This window comes from Antechinus flavipes, chromosome 1, assembly GCF_016432865.1.
Source record: "Antechinus flavipes isolate AdamAnt ecotype Samford, QLD, Australia chromosome 1, AdamAnt_v2, whole genome shotgun sequence".
NCBI lineage: Eukaryota > Metazoa > Chordata > Mammalia > Dasyuromorphia > Dasyuridae > Antechinus > Antechinus flavipes.
In genome coordinates this window covers 636,919,269-636,938,751 of record NC_067398.1, presented here as the reverse complement: position 1 = coordinate 636,938,751, position 19,483 = coordinate 636,919,269, and the positions used below count along the sequence as shown (strand labels likewise).

The window sequence follows — 19,483 nt, the reverse complement described above, 5'->3', positions numbered from 1 at the left end:
CCTCTAGGATGGTCACTAAGGCCCTTAAAAACACATTCATTTGAATCAATAAAAAGAACCAGTCTTTTTTTTTTCTATTAAAGCTTTTTATTCACAAAGCATATGCATGCATAATTTTTCCAAAATTGACCCCTGCATAACCCCCTACCTCAAATTTTCCCCTTCTTCCTCCATCTCCTCCTCCACATGGAAGGCAGTCCAATACATGCCAAATATGCCAAAATATATGCCAGATCCAATATGTGTATACATATTCACACAACCATTCGGTTGCGCAAGAAAAATCAGATCAAGAAGGTAGAAAAAGACAAACTGAGAAAAAAGAAACAAAATGCAAGCAAATAATAACAGAGAGAGTGAGAATGCTATGCTGAGTTCCAATCTCTGGAACCATGGTGAAGAACCGGAGTCTTAAGAGAAGCTTTCTGCGGGGAAGAAAGAAAAACAGAAAAATTCCCAATTTTGAAACACTATCATATGGAAGAAGAACCAAACTTATTCTATGTAGATAAAGACTATGGAGATAGGTTCAATGATTAGAAAATATGAGAAAGTAAATTTGGATTTAGTATAAGGAAAAATATACTAAAATTTAGGTCATCCAAGAATGAAATGGATTTTCTTCAGATATAAAGAATTCATCATTAATAGAGATCTTTAGAGATGACTATTTGTCAAGTTTTATGAGCTGGACTCATGCACTGGGTAAGAGTTATTTTAAATGACTTCTGTGGTACAAATCTGCATTAAGGGAGTAGGAATCAAGACTTAAGAGTAAAATAATCATCAGAATTTGTAGTTTACTCAAGTTTCCATTTTTTTATAATTGTGAACCTAGGAGGTCAAATAGAGAAGTATGATCAATATAAGAGTGTGGTTAAATTGGGGACATATAATTTGAATTGGGTGTATGGTTTGGTTGACAGGCATGATCTAGCTTAGAGACAAAATCAAAATCTGTGCAAAAAATGGAGCTAAGAGTGTGGTCATTTTGACAGCATTGATAGAATTTTCAAAGGAACATTGACAAGATACATCTTGTTGGGTGACAGGTAAGTAAAATAATGAAGTGACTGAAATCTAAATCCTTTCTTGTGATGTTTGTGAGATAAAATAAATATGATCTTGGCTACCAAAAGTCGTGGATGAATTTGTTGGATAAGAAACTATTTTTAGTGACTAAAGTATTTATCTTATAAATTTGTTCTTCCTTTGATCTAGGGGGACCGAGGTGCTCCAGGCTTGCCTGGCCAACCTGGAAATAGAGGAGGCCCAGGAATTGGAATAGCAGGTCCTCCGGTAAGTAGTCAAACCCATTTTCTCTCTGCGTGACACTGTGATGTGTTTCTTATCTCCCTAGGGGATCAATATAATATTATTACATTCCAATGCCTGGGCTCTTAAAAGTTTAACAAATGTTCTTTTTTATAGGAAGCTTGGTGGTAAGTGCTAGTCACAAGACTAAGAGGTACATTTAATAACAATTGTGACCACCCTTGACTTCTTCCCTTGCTCTTTGTCCTTTTGGAAAAAATAGGCTATCACATTGGTTTGTCAATTATTTGCTCAGCTAAGGGGGTGTAATATATTCTTTGGTCACCAGATGGTGTTCCAACTCTCTGTGAATACCTCCTTTCTCCACCCTCTCCCCAATTCCTCATTTCTCTAGGACTCTTGCTGGTAGTGACTGATAGCCACCAGAATCAAAGGAAATCTAGAAGATATGGTGTGGAATGTGCTCAAAATTTCCAAAACACCAAAATGTCTCTGTCAAATCCCCATTTCTCATGGTATGGATTAACCCTCTCAAACATAGCATATATACTGCAATTTTATATACTCCAAATGTCACTTTAATGACTATGTAACAATCAGATGGCATAAAAATCCAATTAAGTAACAGAACATTGCTTCAAATATTTGCAATAATTTTGAAACTTGGATTTTTTTTCTTTTTCTCCCTTAAGCCCACTCAGTTTGTTAACAACAACAACAACAAAAGAAAACAAACAAACAAACAAGCAAAAAACCTTGGAGGGGATTGAAAGGAAAGATACTGGGAAGGTTTAAAAGTGTACATAGACTAACTCCTCAGCAAAACTCTAAAAAAGCAGGGTGAACGAGAATTCTATTTGATTCTTTAAACATCAATTCCATTAAGTTATGAGCTCTTTGGGGGTAGGGACTGCCTTTTATCTTGTTTTATATGCCCAGAGTTTAGAATAAGACATAACAAACGGTGAAGGTGATGGTGATGATCAGTGATTTTATTCATGTTTGAATCTCTATGACCCCATTTTGATTTTCTTGGCAAAGATACTGGTTTGCCATCTCCTTCTCTAGCTCATTTCATAGATTAGGAAACTGAGGCAAACAAGGTTAAGTATCTTACTCAGAGTCACACAGCTACTGAATGTTTAAGGCCATATTTGAACTCGGGAAGATGAGCTTTACTGAGTAGTATTCTATCCCTCTGCTGTATTCTATCCACTGCATCATCTAGCTACCCCAACAGTAGATACTTAAATGTTTATTGACTGTTTATTGATTGATTACTACTTTCACTCTATCCAATCAACACCCTGTTGTTGGGTAGGGCCATTCTCTGTTTCCTTGGGCTGCCCACATTCTGCTCCCATCTGGTCTGAACACCATATCCATTTGTGGTCTGCCTCACCTCCACGAACAGATTTTCCAAAGAGGTCTCAGTTTGTCCTTTGCTTTCCCCTAATTACAGCTGCTCAATCAGTAATCAGCAGACCAGTGCTCTATTCTTGGCCACACACCAGGAAAAGTTTGGAGTCCCTGGCAGCTTCTTCCTGCTACTTCTTACAAAATCTCTGAATAGAAGTCTCTCCAAGGACAAAGGAAGTCAGAAAACTCTAAACTCTGGGAAATAAATCCCCTTTCTGTTTATATAGTCTCTTTGGATCCCTCTTTTACCTTGTTTTCCCAAGATGTTTTGAACTACTGGATTACATTTAAAATTGAGATTGGCTTGTTAGTGATACACCAGGGTTATTGGAGTTGACACAAAAGCCTATGTTAATATAAATGTTTAGAGGGAAAGGAAAAAAAAAAAGTTAACGAAGCTGTTCTTCAAGTGAAAGCACTCAAACACACTGAAAAGGAAGCAGTTACTTGTCTTCCAAAGTATCACTGTGTATACTCTATGTTGTTGTCAGATGAAGGATCATTTATTAAAGATTAGAGAAAGAAGAGATGATAGAAAGTGTTGGTTCTGTCCAAAGAAGTGATACTGAGGTAGCTGAGTGTTGACTGGTCGACAGTTACAGAGAAATCTGTTTTATTCCTGAGGCATATGTCTGAGACAAGACAGAAATTCATAAGTCTTGTCAAAACAGATGACTCTCACCCATTTCCTGATGATCCACATTGATAGAAATGATATGGTCAGAAAAAAATCTAAAGTGTATGAAGTTTTAGTCAAGACTTTAGTAACACAAATGGTATTTTCACATAACTGCTCTTCATCAAATCAAGGGATTCAGAAGAGACAGATTTGGGAAGTAAACACTTTCTGAGGAAGATGGTGTCAGAGAATAGAATTTGATTTTCTGGGTCACGGTTTACAATATAGTTTTTTTTTTTTTTTTTTTTTTTTGCCAGGGATGTAATGCATATAGTTTTAATGCCAGTAAGTCTTTGCCTGGAATCTTGCAAATCTAATCAAAAGAGCTTTAAACCCAGAAGAAAATAGCAGAAAGAAAAGTGACTATGTGTATATACTAAGCAAGAGACCATGCCACAATTTAGAAAGAGAAAAATAGCAATTCCTGTAGCCAGAATTTTATAGGAGGAAAAGACTATACTCAATTAAAAAAAATAAAAACCTCACAGATTCAAGTGCTTGAATATAAATGTATAAAATATGGTAGCAAACAAAGTGAACTAAAGATTTTAAAACAAAGAAGTCAAATTGAACTCATAAGGATCATTGTGACTTGTTACCATAAGATCCATGACTAGAATAAAGTGTTTGAAGGGCAAATATCATCCAAAATGAACAACATAAGGATTAAAGGGTGATGCAGGTGACTGTGAACACATTATACTCATGACTTAAAGGAGTTTCTTTTGATGGAAAACATTTAGTGAAGCTCAATGGATATAAAGAAAAGGAATAAAATGTGTTGTTATCTGAATATATCATGGATGACTTGCAAGGAAAGAAGAAAGAGTCTGAGAAAGAAATCACAAGTCTAGGACAGTGCCATGATCTAACAATGATGGAGAACTTCAGCTATCAAGGTATCTACTAGAGCTCTCTGCCAAATGCAGAACATTTATTAATTTCTTAACTTGCCTTAATGATAATATCATACTTTAAAAGGTAAAAGAATTCAAAAGGAGAAATTCAATTTTGGATTGGATTTTCTTAAGACTGAGGAACTAACTGGATTTTGGAGTGGAAAAGATGGGAACATTGAAGTGAAGTGACAATTTCATCTTCATATTTGTACCAGAGAATGGGAGTAAAACTATGTATTATCTGGCATACACCTTAATTTCCAGAAATACATATATATATATATATATATATATATATATATATATATATATATATATCTGTAACATCATTCAGAGAAAGAATAGTTAAAATCCTGTGGAAAGAAATTCTCTAAGAGAAGTCATTCCAGAAAGTATGAAAAAGATATAATGAATGAAATTTTGAAGACACAAAAAGAAATAATTCAATAAAGGAGAAACGGGAGTTGTCTATTAAATCAGTTTAACAAAACCTCTCTTGCAATTTTTGTGGAAAACAAGACATGGACAGATGATAGTAAAATTAAGCAGATTTAAAACTTAATTAATTTGTCTGATTGAATGATCTGACATAAACAGTGATCATTAATAATTTCTTATTAAATTAGAAGGAGGTCTCTTATGGAGTGTCTCAGGAATCTGTATTTGACCTAATCCTGCAAAACATTTTTTATCAGTGCCTTGAATTAAGGCATAGATTAAAAGCTCTACAAATTTGAAGATATCGAAAAGTTTGAAGGAATCACTCTGATTGGCAAATTCAGAATTCAAATATGAAGACAGTGGTCAAATATGATAGAATAAACTTTAGTAGATATTGATGTCTTATACTTGAATTCAAATGATCAACTTCATAAGCACAAGATAAGTGAAACATGGCTAGTCAGCAGTTAGTCTGAAAAGCTCACTAAGTCAACAGTGTGCTATGCCCAGCTAAAATGCTAATGGGATCTTGCTTTGAATCTGAAAAGGCAGTTTCTAAATCTACAGAAAAGAGAAATCATCTCTTGATTTTGTAGATACAGAAATCCATGTTCTGTTCTTGGTAGGCTACCCAAGACAGATGTTTTAGTGTTTTTTAAGTAGCAGTTAGATTAAGTAGCATCTAAGGTTCCTTCCAATCCTGAAATCCTATATTCTAATACTCAGTGAATATTTTTGCCTTGTCTCTAGTTCAATTTGTTGATCACTTGTAGTTTGTTATGTTGTAATTAGACGTATAAGACCATGAGTGTTATTCTTGCCCTTTTTCCTGACACTGTATCCCAAGAATGATTAATCCATTCCAATTTTTTTGATTTGTATTTTATATTCTGATTTCGGATAAGGTTATGGATATATGTAAATAGTTTTTTCTTTCCCCTTCTATATCTGTAAGTGGCTATAGAAATATATTATTTGATATTTGGGAGAAATAGGATGTTTCAGGCAATTAATTATACTGATAAGTGGATTTACCATATCTATTATTGATGGATCAATGATTTTTTGAGCATTAGAATACAAAGGAAATAAATTTTATGTTATAAAGTAATACGTTACTTTATAACAGTAAATAAAGCATTAGGCTTGGAACAGAAATTCATGAATTCAAATCTGGCTTCAGATAGTTACTATCCAAGTGACCCTGGGTAAGTCATTTAACCCTGCTTGCCTGATCTGTAAAATGAAGAGGAGAAGCAAAAAGAAAATCACTCCTGTATCTTTGCCAAGAAGACTTCAAGTGAAGTCAGGGAGAATTGGACACAAACTGGAAAAAAAAAAAAAGAGTGAACAGCAACAAAAGCATTCAATGATTCACAAACCACTTGAACATTGTTCTTCAAAATTTATCAAAATCTTCTCATACATTGTTTTGTTTTTCCTCACAATGACCTTGAGAAATAATACTATCTCCTATCTCCATTTCTGTAGATAAGAACACTGAGTCTTTGGAGAAGAGAAATGATTTAGCTAAGATTACACAGCTAATAATTTAAATAGCAGAACTGAGACTCAAAACCTCATCTGTTGTGTCCATGTCTAGGACTCTTTGTCCTCTATTGTGTTTCCAGATACTGAGCTGAATAAGATGTGCCCAAACCCATTGTTATTCAATAACTATTAATTAAACAGATCCAATAACTATTAATTAAACAGATTGACACACAATGGAGTGCTTCAAGAAATACAAATGAACTTTGCCCTCAATGCTGTGATTCTTGTTAGTTATATGTGTTGCTTCATATGATTTGTCATTCATTCTTTTATTATTTCTCTTATCTACTAAAAAAAAATCAATCTGGGAGGGGAGGACCCTCAGAGTTTCTGGCCAAAACAGAAATAATTACTATTCATATTCACTCTGAGTCAATCAGGACCCAAACATTGACCAACTGGAGCTTGGCCTAAAAACTATTATTAATCAATCAATGAGAACCACAGTGATTTGGATTTAAAGCGTGGTCTTTAAGAAAGAAATCCAGCCAGAAAACTGTAAGATATCCAAAAAATTACATTTCTTTGGACAGAGGTAAGGGTAAGGGTATGATACCCTATGTTGAGAGAAGGAAGAGTGGGAAAGAGACAGATAGAAAAGAGGCAGAGAGACAGAGAAAAAGAGAAAGACAGAGACAGAAATGGAAAGAGACAGAGATGAAGAAAGACAGAGACACAGAAAAAGAGAGAGAGAGAGAGAGAGAGAGAGAGGGGGGTGTAGCTTCATTACCAACTGACCTATTTCAATTTGATCCCTCATAGAGCATCTCTATTCACAGAAATTGGTGTTTTTCTTTATTTTCAAAGAGGACCATGACATTCTTTGCCTCAATTCTTACCTCGCCTTATTTGCTGAATGGACATTGCCTCAGTCAAACTGAGACCTATTAAATACCTTAGCTTAAAAATACCAAAGTCTTCCCCTGTAATCAGGTTTATCTCCAGTCATCCTGCTGGATATCCTGTCACAGGATGTAGATGACTCTGGAGTAAAAAAAAAATAAGGCAAATGAATTTGCATAGCCCACTCTCACTAAAATCCACTTTTCTTGCATATCATGGCATCATCTTCCTGATGTCATGGTCTACTTTGAGAAAAAAAAGGGCAATCAACAATAACAACATCATTTCTTATAGTTATTATATAGAGTACCTCATGCAAAACATTGGAACAGGTGTGATACAGAGATAAATGAAATTTGTTACCTGTCCCCAGAGAGCAATATAGCAATAAGATCTCAAATTTTAAAAAATTCAATAAAATATTTATTAAGTGAATATTGCTTTCATAAATGAACTGCTAACACTGACCTCCTGAGTTTATTAATAAAGAGAGAGAAATAACAAAAATAACTAAAACTCAAAATGGAATATAGGTAAGCATTAAGAAAGGTGCAAACAAATCAATAAGTAAGTCTGAGGTAGAAAACATAAATTCTGACCTGGGGATCACTGAAGGCTCCATGGAATGGATGTTATTTGAGCTGAGACTTCTACTCATGCATTTAATTTGGTCTATCTATAATTAAATAGGTGTGTATGTATATACACAGAGATAATAACATATTTGCATATAATTATATAGTGATAATAAAACTTACATATGTATATGAATATACTGGTATAGAAAGATAACATACATATATGTTTATTTAAAATGCAATTATAAAGATAACATACATATATGTATTTTTACATATATTACTACATACCTATAGAAAGAGAGAGAGAGGAGAAAAGAGAAGAAGAAACTACAAAGAAAGTGCAACTAGAGGTAGTGAGTTACCTGTTAGCAGAGCCATATGCTAATTTATTTGGTGTGTTGTATAGATGGTTAGGAGTCTAGAATAAGTGACCTATGAAGTTCTTTCCAATTCTAAGATTCATTGGATTATTTTTAGGTTGCTTTTAGTCAAGATGTTTCCTGAACACCTTGTGCTGAAATCCAGCCAGGTTAGTGAAAAAATAACAAGTTTTGACATAAGAAGACCCAGTGGGTTCCAGTTCTGATTCTGACGCTAGCTTTGGGAACTTGACCAATTTATTTAATTTTAATTTCTTTTAAATTGATTTTATTTTTAATTTATGGAATAAAATAAAGATTTCCCATAAGTAATTCACTTAGATTTTATTCAGTCAGAAAACATGTATTAGATGCCTACTAAGTCACAGAGTTATTTATGTTGTGGAGAAAATCAAAATCAAAACAGTCATTTCTCTCAGAAAATTTTCTTCCTAAAGGAGGCAGCATGTTCAATCATAAGTAAATATAAAAATATGCAAAATGTTTTCCAGAGAAGATGTCACCAAAAATTGGTGTGTAAGAGTAGCCCTTGAACCTGCATGCTCTACCTGTAGAATAGGTAAGATAATAATTATTCTATCTAACACACAGTATTGTGAGGAAAGTACTTTGTGAGCCTTGAAGCCAGTGGACAGATGAGCTGTTATACACACGTAGCAGATAACATTTAGATATGGATTGAGAAAAGAGACCAAAAGAATGAAGTGCTTGCTATCAGCAAGTTTTATGGTGGCCAGCAGAGAGCAGCAGCAGCATCCCAGCTGGGCAGGCAGCAGTAGGGCTGATTTGTGTGATGGATGATGTTAAAAATGCAGGCAGAGGTAGTCAGGAAGATAGTATGGATGCTAGGGATACAGCGGGGTAGGGAGGGGAAGCATGATATGGCGAGCTTAGTGTTTCAGTACCAGGAATGGCTACAGCTTAGGACCAATGAAATCTCAAGGACTTGGAGATATTTTAGTATGGGAAAAGAAAGACTGAGGAAGAGATGATGTTTTGATATACTGCCACATAGAAGAAAGGTTAAGATGTTTTTATTCTTCCTTAATTCCTAAGGGAAGAACTAGAAACAGTCCATGAAACTGAAGGTATTAATTTTAGCTCAGTATAAGGGGGAAATCATGACAGTAAGAATTGATTTAGAATTAATTGGTTTCCTTATTACCAGAAGCTGCTAAGCAGGTGACCCATCTTCAGGGATGTTAAGATAAAGATGCCTCTTCAGATATGCAGGGGACTAGGTGAACTCTGATATCACTTCCTAATCTATGTTTCTGTGATTCAAACCTTAAATGATTCAACGCAGTCAGAAAATGTAAGGGTTGAGTCAGAAAATCAATAAGAAGCTAAAAATAGGAAGTCACTCATTTATCCAAGGCAAATCATATACTGACCACTTGGTGTGTTTTGGATCTTTTAATTATCAGGAAGGATCATCCTATCCCATTTGGTTCATTAAGTGTCCTGTGCACATCAGTCATGGTAATCAATAGCTCAATAAGCATTTACTTAGTGACCAGTTACTGTGCTGATCACTGGAAGTAAAGAGGCAAAAGTGAACAAGATACTTGTCTTCAAGGAGCTTATATTCTCTAGAAAACACATGGTTGTTGTTTGTTCTTCCTAATCAAAGATAATCATGACTTCAGGGAGGTGATGCCATAACATGCAAGTGAATTGAATTTAAGTAAGAGAGGTCATGGACACATAAAATGTTTATATACAAATAAAATCCCCATGGTGAAACACTATCAACTGGAGAAATCAGGAAAAGATTTAGAGGGTAGCACTGAGCACTAATAAAGACTAAAGCTACATTTTCATAAATATTTTAAGTTTATAAAATGTTTTAGCTTAGGCATAATTACCATCCCTATTTTTACAGATGAGACAACCAAGTTTCAAAGAGATAAAGTGCCCAAATCTACTGCAAATCTACTGGGCTGAGTGCTTATTGATTTTAAGTCTGCATCTCTTATGGTAGAAACCATTAGATTTGGAATCAAGAGATCTGATTTAGAGTCCCAGCTCTTTCATTCGATACATGTGAAAAAAACTTGGATGATTCCATGCTTTCTCTTGGTTTCAACAATAATGGGCTTTGATCTCACCTAGCACTAAATACTATATATGTAAGTGTCTTTCTAAAGGTTATACCAAGGGAACCTGGGTTTCCTAACTTAGGACTTTTTTTTTCCTCTGGTGCGTCAAGAACCCTCTTGATGAAGTCCATCAGAATAATGTTTTACTTTTAAATTTTGAAGGAAGCACTGCATTTCTTTTCCTTTTCTTTTTTCTTTTTCTTTTTCTTATTTTTTTTGCTGCAGAATAAATTTTTTTTATTATAACTTTTTATTAACAGAACCCATGCCTGGATAATTTTTTACAACATTATCCCTTGCACTCCCTTTTGTTCCGATTTTTCCCCTCCCTCCACCCCCTCCCCAGATGGTAAGCAGTCTTATACATGTTAAATATGTTATAGTATATCCTAGATACAATATATGTGGAAGCACTGCATTTCAATGACTGATAAATGAAGACAGAGTGATGGTTTTTTCCCATCCAAGTTCCTGAATACCCTGAAACCTATCCCTGATCCTTGCAACCCCCAGGTTAACTTACTATACACATAACTACATCCTTTTCTGTTGTGCCATACAGTTTTTTTCCATTTTGGCATGTGAAATAAAATACTATGCTAGGGTTATCTGTGGATCCACCCAACATAAAGAATTAACCATACCTTCTAGTAAAAATACTACCATAAATCACTTTTGAAACATTCCTTTCCAAGAGAGACCAGCTAAAAAGCAATTTGCCAGGTCCATCCCAGAGGCTGTAAATTTAGTCTTGTATATTTCCACTGCTCAGACTTACTAAACTTTAACTTGGGCTTCACTTATCAAATTTCCACATGTCCTTTCTCTGGCTGCTGGCCTAGGCCTCTATGTCCCAGGAATTTAGGGAACAAAAAAGTTCAAAGGTGAGATGAGATGAGAGTTGGGGAAGGAGAGGAAAAAAAGAAAAGGGGAGAGTGCAAAGGCACTTTGGTTTAAGAGTTTTAAACTTTGGAATTGGAGGCAGCAGGCTCCAAAGCATCTCTGACACATATTGGCTGGGTCTCAATGGGCAAATCACTTAAATACTCAGTACCCTCAGACAATTCCATAAGAGTCTAAGTTGCTGAGAAATTGTTGAAGGAGTTTGCTCACCAGGGGTTCCCTATATCTGTGAAATCATAGGCTCTATCCTATCCTACCCCAGTCTCATTTTCCTCATCTTTAAAATAAAAATTATTGATACTTGTGCCACTTATGCTCCAAGTTTCTTTTTTTTTGAGAAAAAATCCCTTTTAAATTACAAAATTCCATGAAAATATGAATTATTATTATAAAAATAAACATTTTTCAGGCAACTTCTGATTGTAGGCTTTTGGGACATCCAGTACATCCTCTTCCAGTAGATGGTTTGAAGGCATTCAATTTCATCTTACTCTAGAATTCTCCAAGTGGCTTCTAGCAGACACTGGTGGATTTTGTTTTGCGGAAGGAAGTCAGATTGCTTTTATTCTGTCTGACAACCTCTGCCCCATTACACCCGAGAGGATAGGAGTTGTCAAGGCAGTTGTTTAGTTTCTTGATTTGCACTTAAAAGTCATTTAAAAAATATCTTTTAATTTCAGTGCTGCCTCTAATCTCACTGTCTGATCCTTTAGTGCTTCAGAATAATCTTGCCAAAAGTATGGGAAACATTAGAGTCCCATTCCACTATACCACAAAATCAACTTAAATTCTTCCCATTCCTAATGGTAATTCACATTTGTTCTGTGCTTAAAGAGCAGATTCACAGACATCTCAATTAATCCTTACAATTCAAGGAGAAAACTAGTGAGATTATGGTCCTCCCTATTAATCACTTGATTCCCTTCCATCAAATGAAAGCTCCTTGAGATCAGGGATTGCTTTTTTCAGGGGTATTTCTAGCACCTAACATAACGTAACATAATGCCAGCTATAGAGCACAAGTCTTAAGCAATGTATATTGAATTGAATTGCAGAATATCTTGGTCAGAATCACTAGGTTAATTAGAAACTCAACAAGTGTTTGGAATCCAAAGCTGGTTTTCTTCTAAAAGGTCATATATTTAAATCTGGATGGGATTTCAGAAGTGATTTTTTTCAAGATCATGCCTTAATAATTGATAGGAGAGAGATCTGAATTCAGGTTCTATTTATTCTAAATCCACTTCTCTCCACACTCTTGGATACCTACTTCAACATTTCTTCAGTGGATCACTTGTATGATTCTTCTCTTTACCACTGGCAACTACTGTTGTCCAGTGCTTTCCACCCTGGTTTATCTACTAAATTCAACAAACATTTAGCAAATATATGTTATATATAAGGTTCTGTACTCATGATGGGAGGATATGCTGCTCCAGAGATAGTAAAGGACACTAGGCATAAGTTCAAATGATTATAATGCAATAGATTGTCATCAATATTCCCTCTAAGATTCTTTCTTCCCCTCAATCCTATTATGTGATGACTATATATTACTTTCTGATTCTTCTTAGTCAGTTTCATTGAATGATTATTAGTAAGTCACTTCACCTCTAAGCCTCAGTTTCCTCAAGTATAAAATGTGAATAATAATCACAATAGTATCTATAAAAACTATATTATTTAACTCATAAAGTTATTTTGAATTTAAGGGATGGGGTTGATTGAACCAATCAGTTACTCCTACTCCAATTGAAGGATCTCCTTTTTGAATATTTACTAACTGTGTGACACTGGGCAGGTAACTTAATTTCTACTTATGTCAGGTTCCTCATCTGCAAAATAGATAACAGCAATAGTATTTCACAATGTTATTGTAAAGATAAAATGAAATAATATTTGAAAACTGCTTCTGAGACTTAAGGATTATATAACATAACTATTAAATATTGAGATACTATAACCTGATAACTTTGTAAAATGAGAACATATCTATTGAAACATTTAAAAGATTTTGAAGTAAATGTGCATAACTTAGTTTATCAAGTAGAAAAGGAATAGGATGTTTCTAGCCACTGGATGAAATGAAATGATACTATAAAAGACATGTGTTGAGGTTAATTGAGAAGACCCAGTCATATATTATGAGACTTTCCATAAAATTAGAAGCCAATTAACTAATTAATTAATCAGTTTATTAAGCACCTATTATATGCCAAATATTCTGGGAATACAGAAACAAAAAGGAGAAAAATATTCCCTGTTCTTGAGGAATTTACTGTCTGATGGGAGAGATTACTTGCAAACAAATATATATAAAATGAGCAATATACAAGATAAGAAGGGAATAATTAAAAGAAGGAAAGCACTGGAAGTAAGAGGTGTTGGGGAAGTATTCCTGTAGAAAGTGGGATTTTTGTTGGAACTTAAAGGAACACAGATAAGTTAGTAATTGGAGTGCAGGGGGATAGCAGTAGGTTGGATCCCTACATTTTAGAGGTGAGTCAAGACAAGGGAGTTCTAGTCAAGCCACTGAGAGGTACTTGCTTGCTCATGGGGGAGAATAAGAGGCTTGAAATTCTCCCTCTCTCCCCCTTCCAAACTGCCAGACTGGAGGAAGATCTTTCACACTTTGAAACGTCTGAAAAATTTGGGCTTCTCATCAGTGTTCCTTAGCAGCATATCCAGGAATAACAGTGACTGGCAGTATTCTCTATCTCCATAGAAAGCCAAGGACAAAGTAGACACACTCAGGAAAGGCAATTATAGAGTTTTTACAAGGAGCCCAGGAGAAAGCTATCCCTACTTAAGGAAAACATAAGGACCCCACAAGAGGGAGAGGGGATGGCAAAGTACTCTCAGCCAAAGGTCTTCAAGAAGCTATGAATTACCTATTTTGTAACTTCCTATGTTCTGAAGTTGAGCCCATTTTCCACTGGGCTCTGGTATTTGTTAGAAATTGAGCCCCTGCTTGTGGGTAGGGCTAGAATGTTCATAGAAGCTATTCTAACTATAAACCCCCTTGAGAAAAACATGATTCTAAAAACCAATTAAGTCTATTTTGTTAATTGATATTAACTGGTAAGCTTTGGATAACTACCAATTGGGAATTTTTGACCTATAGAATTATAGGAAAAAGACCTCCCCACAAAGGCTCTTACAATACCAAGGGCAAATATAGGGGCTACCCTGCAAAGATCTGGTTTTTCAATATGAATAAGAATTGGAACAGTAGATTCAAAGTCTAGACTATGCAGGATCAAATTTAATCAGTTTAATCAGTTAAAGTTACTTTCTATCACTTTATGAATACTTTATATTTACTCAGGATCACATACTGGTAGGATGTTTGCTGACTGATAGTGAAGGTGTTTCCTTTTTCTCTTTGTGCACATAATATCTAGAGCAATATCAGCATATAATGAAATCAGCACTAGGTTTATACTTTTATTAATATAGGAAATATCAGGTATGGAAAATCCCTTTACTTATGGAAAATCCTTCTCTGCAATTTTTAACCTTAGAGAGTTGTGTTTAAGTGCTTTATTCAAGGTCACACAGCTAGTATGTTTCAGACTGTACTGGATAATTCAGAAATTACTGATTCCAAGGCCAGCTTTCTATATACTATGTTTAATCAAGGTTGAATTAAATTTTGATAATTTTGCAATGAATTCATTAGAGGCAAAGTACTTCAGAAACTCTGAACTCTGGGTCACAATTTCACATGATGGGGGGTTTCATAACTGAAAGTGGGTTCACAAAACTATGATTTATTACCAGCAAATGTTTTATTTGTATAACTATCATAAAACAACATGGAAAAATTTGTAAATATTTGGGCAAAAATGGGTCAGAACTGGTAAAAGTTTGAGTCCCTATTTTAGAGGACAGAGATTGGCCTTTGTGAGTCAGGAAAACCTATTTTCTAGTCCTAATTTTGACACATAGCTTTTTGAATATTGGTAAATCACTTAAATTGTTAATGTCTCCTTGACAGTCCTATAAAATTATTTTTAACTATCTTTTGAATTATCAACAAACTGCTAATCTTCATTAATAGAGTTTGTACTGAAAATTCCTTACAAACACTGAATCATAGGTCTGAGCAAAAATCAATTATGTAAGGCACTTGACAAACCATGACACTCTCTATAAACATTATTCATTGTTATTATTTCTATCATTACTACTCCTGGGGAACATCAAGACATTAAATTGAAGAAAATTCCAATAGAATTTACTAAGCCACATTGACTTGGTTGTTGCATTATGTTTCTCTCCCACTTGATTATTCAGCTTATCCAAAGACTGTCAAATACAGTCTCACATTAGCTCAAAGTCTTTCATCCTGATGGATTCATATGATTCCAATGTAAACAACTGGATATTCTTTATTCAAATAATCCACTACTCTGTCCCAAAATTTTGCTTCCTCTTGGGAAAGAGTCCACTGCCAGCATAATCTCAAGGATGATGTCAGTGATGTCATTTATATTCTAGTTCTACTGGAGTGCAGTAAAGCATGAAATTCTTGCTCCCTCAAAGCATTGCCTTTCAATTACAAGGCCTCCCACCACACAGAGCTGAAGAGCTTCTCAGCTGGTACATACATCCCCCAGTATGTTATCTTCCTTCGCTCTCTCCTACCCCCCAACCTTGGCTGTCTAGCTGCTAATCTCCATCTCTGATGAAATTGAATATCTTGTCTCTAGTTGAATATTGACCCTAATTTCTTTTTTTTTCCCATTTGTCTTTTTTTATTAATTATAGCTTTTTATTGACAGAACATATGCATGGGTGATTTTTCTTTTTTTTAATATTTATACCATTTTATTAACAGAACCCATGCCTGGGTAATTTTTTACAACATTATCCCTTGCACTCATTTTTGTTCTGACTTTTTCCCCTCCCTTCCTCCCTTAATCCCCTCCCCAAGATGGCAAGCAGTCCTATACATGTTAAATAGTATTGACCCTAATTTCAAGGAATATCTCATTCTGTTTGTCTCTAGGGCTCCACTGGACCACCAGGAGAAAAAGGACCACCAGTGAGTACATTGTGCCTGTGTAGTGCTAGATTTCTATATATTAGGTTACTTGGTTGAGTATTCTTTCCATCAGCATAGATTGAAAACCACATAATCCTCATTTTAAGTGATCCTTCCTAAGTTTTCCATTAATCCTTCATGAGGATCCTTTCAATGTTCCAGAGGCTATATTATGATTCTTTTAGTATTTTAACAGATACTGTTGAAAGTTGAGATTTTTGAATGTTTCCTTGGGTACTAAGACAATATTAAAAGAGGACAACTATATCTGTATAAGAGTGTTTGTGCATGTGTGCATATGTGTATATATAGACATACATATATAAACATGTATATATATAGACATATATATATGTATACATGTATATGTGATAATTGCTAGTAATTAGTTGAAATCAAAGGAATAATTTGTGAGGTTGAGTTTGGGAAAAGAGTAAATTGAATTCAGTTAGTACAAGGCTAATGGCCAGAATAAGAACTGAAGAAAAGATAGATTGAAGATAACAGTGAGAACAAATTATAGGTTTAAAGGTGCCTGAAATACAGAGATGGAATGATGGAAGATTGTGGTCTGATAAAATAAGATTAATACAAAACAGTTTATGTTTCAGATTCCACTGACTGATAACAGATTTATATTCATATTATAAAAACCTTATGTGTCCATGAATATGTGTGTGTAATTATGCATATATATGTACTTTCTAATATTTTGAGGGGTATTTTTTGGTTTTCTTTTATTCAGGGTTCTCGAGGGTTACCCGGATTCCCAGGTCCACAAGGGCCAGCTGGACAAGATGTAAGTTAATAGAAATTATGAAATTTTCAATCATGAATTTATAAAGTATTAAATCTTCAAGAGACCAAATGGACATCATCTCATCTAGTCTTTAATTATACAAATTGCAACTAAGAGAGCAGAAGTGACTTCAAAGGCCAGACAGTAAGCTAGCTCCAGAAATAAGATTCAAGCTGAAATTTCCTTACTTCGTAGGCAATGCTTTATCTTACCACATCATTAGTTTGAGGTATTGATACCCCTAATAAGTCCATTATGAAATCAATCAACTAGCCAATAAGCATCTATTAAGGACTTACTATGGGCCATTATTCTAGATTCTGGGGAAAGAAAGTAAAAAAATGAAACTATGCCTATCTTCAGATAGGTTATCATCTAATAGGGAAGACAAACATGTAAATGCATAGAAATATACAAAACAGACAAGTAATCTTTTTTATAGAGACTATACTAACAAGTGAGTGATGAGAGGTAAGAATCAAGAAAGGTCTCATGCAGAAGGGGACATCAGAGTTGAATATTCAAAGAAACAAGGAATTCTATCTCTCAATAATATCCTAGATAAATATAATCTAGCTTCCTCTTAAAGTCTTCTTGTAATAAAAAACTGAATATCTTTTGGAGAGATCCATTTTCCCAAATTCAGCCTCATATTTTTAATTAGAAAAAAATTTAAAGCCCCTAAAGATCCTTATATATCATCTAGATCCATTCCCTACTTTAGAGAAAGGGAAACTGAGGTCCAGAGAAATCAGTAAGGCTCTGTGGAAAGAGCACTGGATTTGGAGTCATAAGGTCAGGCTAGAAGGAATGGGGAAGGGAAGTCCTCTTTATTTGATGAAATGAGAAACTGAAAAACCAAGAGAGATAACCTGACTTGTCTAAGGTCACACAGATTCTTAAGTGAATCATTCAGGTCCTATCCTGTGACTCCTTGAATTGGGTTTCCAGTGTAAGGGCAGAATTTGAAGACTCCCTCATTGATTGCTGCCCATCTCTCAGAGACTTTGTTTTGGAGGACTCAGCTTTCATTTTCCTTCCAGCGTTTCTGTAAGTCATTAAAATTATAAAATTGTTAAAAATTGAAAGACACTTTAGTTATCATCTACTCAATCTCCTGATTTTAAAAAGAATTGAGCAAGATCTTTCAAAGTGAATGTAATAATTAGCAGTCATTTCTATTTTGGCCAGAAGCCTGATGATGATGTCTTCCCCTCCCAGATTTATTTGTTTGTTTGTTTGTTTGTTTATTTTTACTAAGTGGAAGTGGTCATCTTTGCTTCAAGAGCTTTGTCTGTTAACCTAGTTTTATTACTGAATGGGTGTTGTTTCAGTCAAACTGAAACCTGATGAAAATCTTAGCTTAAAAAGGCCAAGGTCTCCCACTGCATCCAGAACCATTTCCAGGCATCCTGATCTATATCTGGCCACTGATGGCTCTGGTGGGGAAAGTGAGGCAGGTGGGCTTTCACAGCCCTCCCTCACTTAAATCCAATTTGCTCGCATGTCATAGCATCACCTCTATGATGTTTATAAAATTATAAAATGAGGATAATGGAAGCACTTTGTTCCCAGGGGCATTGCGAGCATAAAATGAGTTAATACTTTTAATGTGCATTTCTAGATGCCTGGATGATAGCAGGCATTATATAAATGTTTGTTGCTATTGTTCTTAACAATTCTGGTAACCCTTGTCTTAACAAATCACAATTTCTCAATTCCTTTCCAGTATTGTGGTGCTCAGAATTGACCACAACTCTAATGGTTATCTTGCTAGGACAGATTAGAAAGGACTATTATCTCCCACTTCCTGAAAACTCTGCTACTCTTAATTTCTTCAAAATATGCATTTCTGAGGCTATGAGTTAGTTATTGAATCATGCTCACATTATAGTCCTCAAAAATGCTTATGTTCCTCTCAAGACAAAACTGTTATCTAACTAAATTTCTATCTATTTAAATCTTGTTTTGGGGGCTGCTAGTTGGTACAATGGATTGAACACCAGTCCTGAAATCAGGAGGACCTGAGTTCAAATTTGACCTCAGATACTTAACACTTGACCTTGGGCAAATCACTTAACCCCAATTACCCCACCCCCCAAAAAATATGTGTGTATATAATGTGTATATATATAATTTTGTTATTAGTTTAAATGGAGAACTTTGCATGTTGCTCTACTAAATTTTATATTCTTAAGTTTAACCTATTAGTCTATATTTTGAGATCCTAGGAATCTTTACAATCATTTAATGTGTTAGCTATTCCTCTGTGTGGTTCCCATTAAAATTGCCTATTTATTTCTCCAGCACATTTCCTAATTAATGATATGTATCAAGCCTAGTCCAGGAAGAGATACAATAAATAAATGCCCTTGGATGACTTACTGTCTACCAAGACATCCATCTTAATCTCTTAATGGCTCTAAATTTTAGAAAAATTATCCTTTGACAAAATCTATCATCTTGTAACTTCATCCATTGGTGCTAGTTTTGCCCTTCAATGCTAAACAATTTAAATTTCCTATGTGAAATCTTTTCAAATATCTGGATAAAGTATT

The 19,483-nt window shown here is 34.7% G+C and overlaps 1 protein-coding gene across 1 annotated transcript in view; it reads left to right on the top strand.

Annotated features, from left to right (window-relative positions):
- LOC127544484 (collagen alpha-1(XXII) chain-like) overlaps nt 1-19,483 on the top strand; it is a 176,701-nt gene that overhangs the window by 62,854 nt on the left and 94,364 nt on the right. The window contains exons 15-17 of the mRNA XM_051971138.1: nt 1,222-1,299; nt 16,091-16,126; nt 16,872-16,925. Coding sequence (XP_051827098.1) covers nt 1,222-1,299; nt 16,091-16,126; nt 16,872-16,925 — 168 coding nt within the window. The remainder of the gene's footprint in view (nt 1-1,221; nt 1,300-16,090; nt 16,127-16,871; nt 16,926-19,483) is intronic.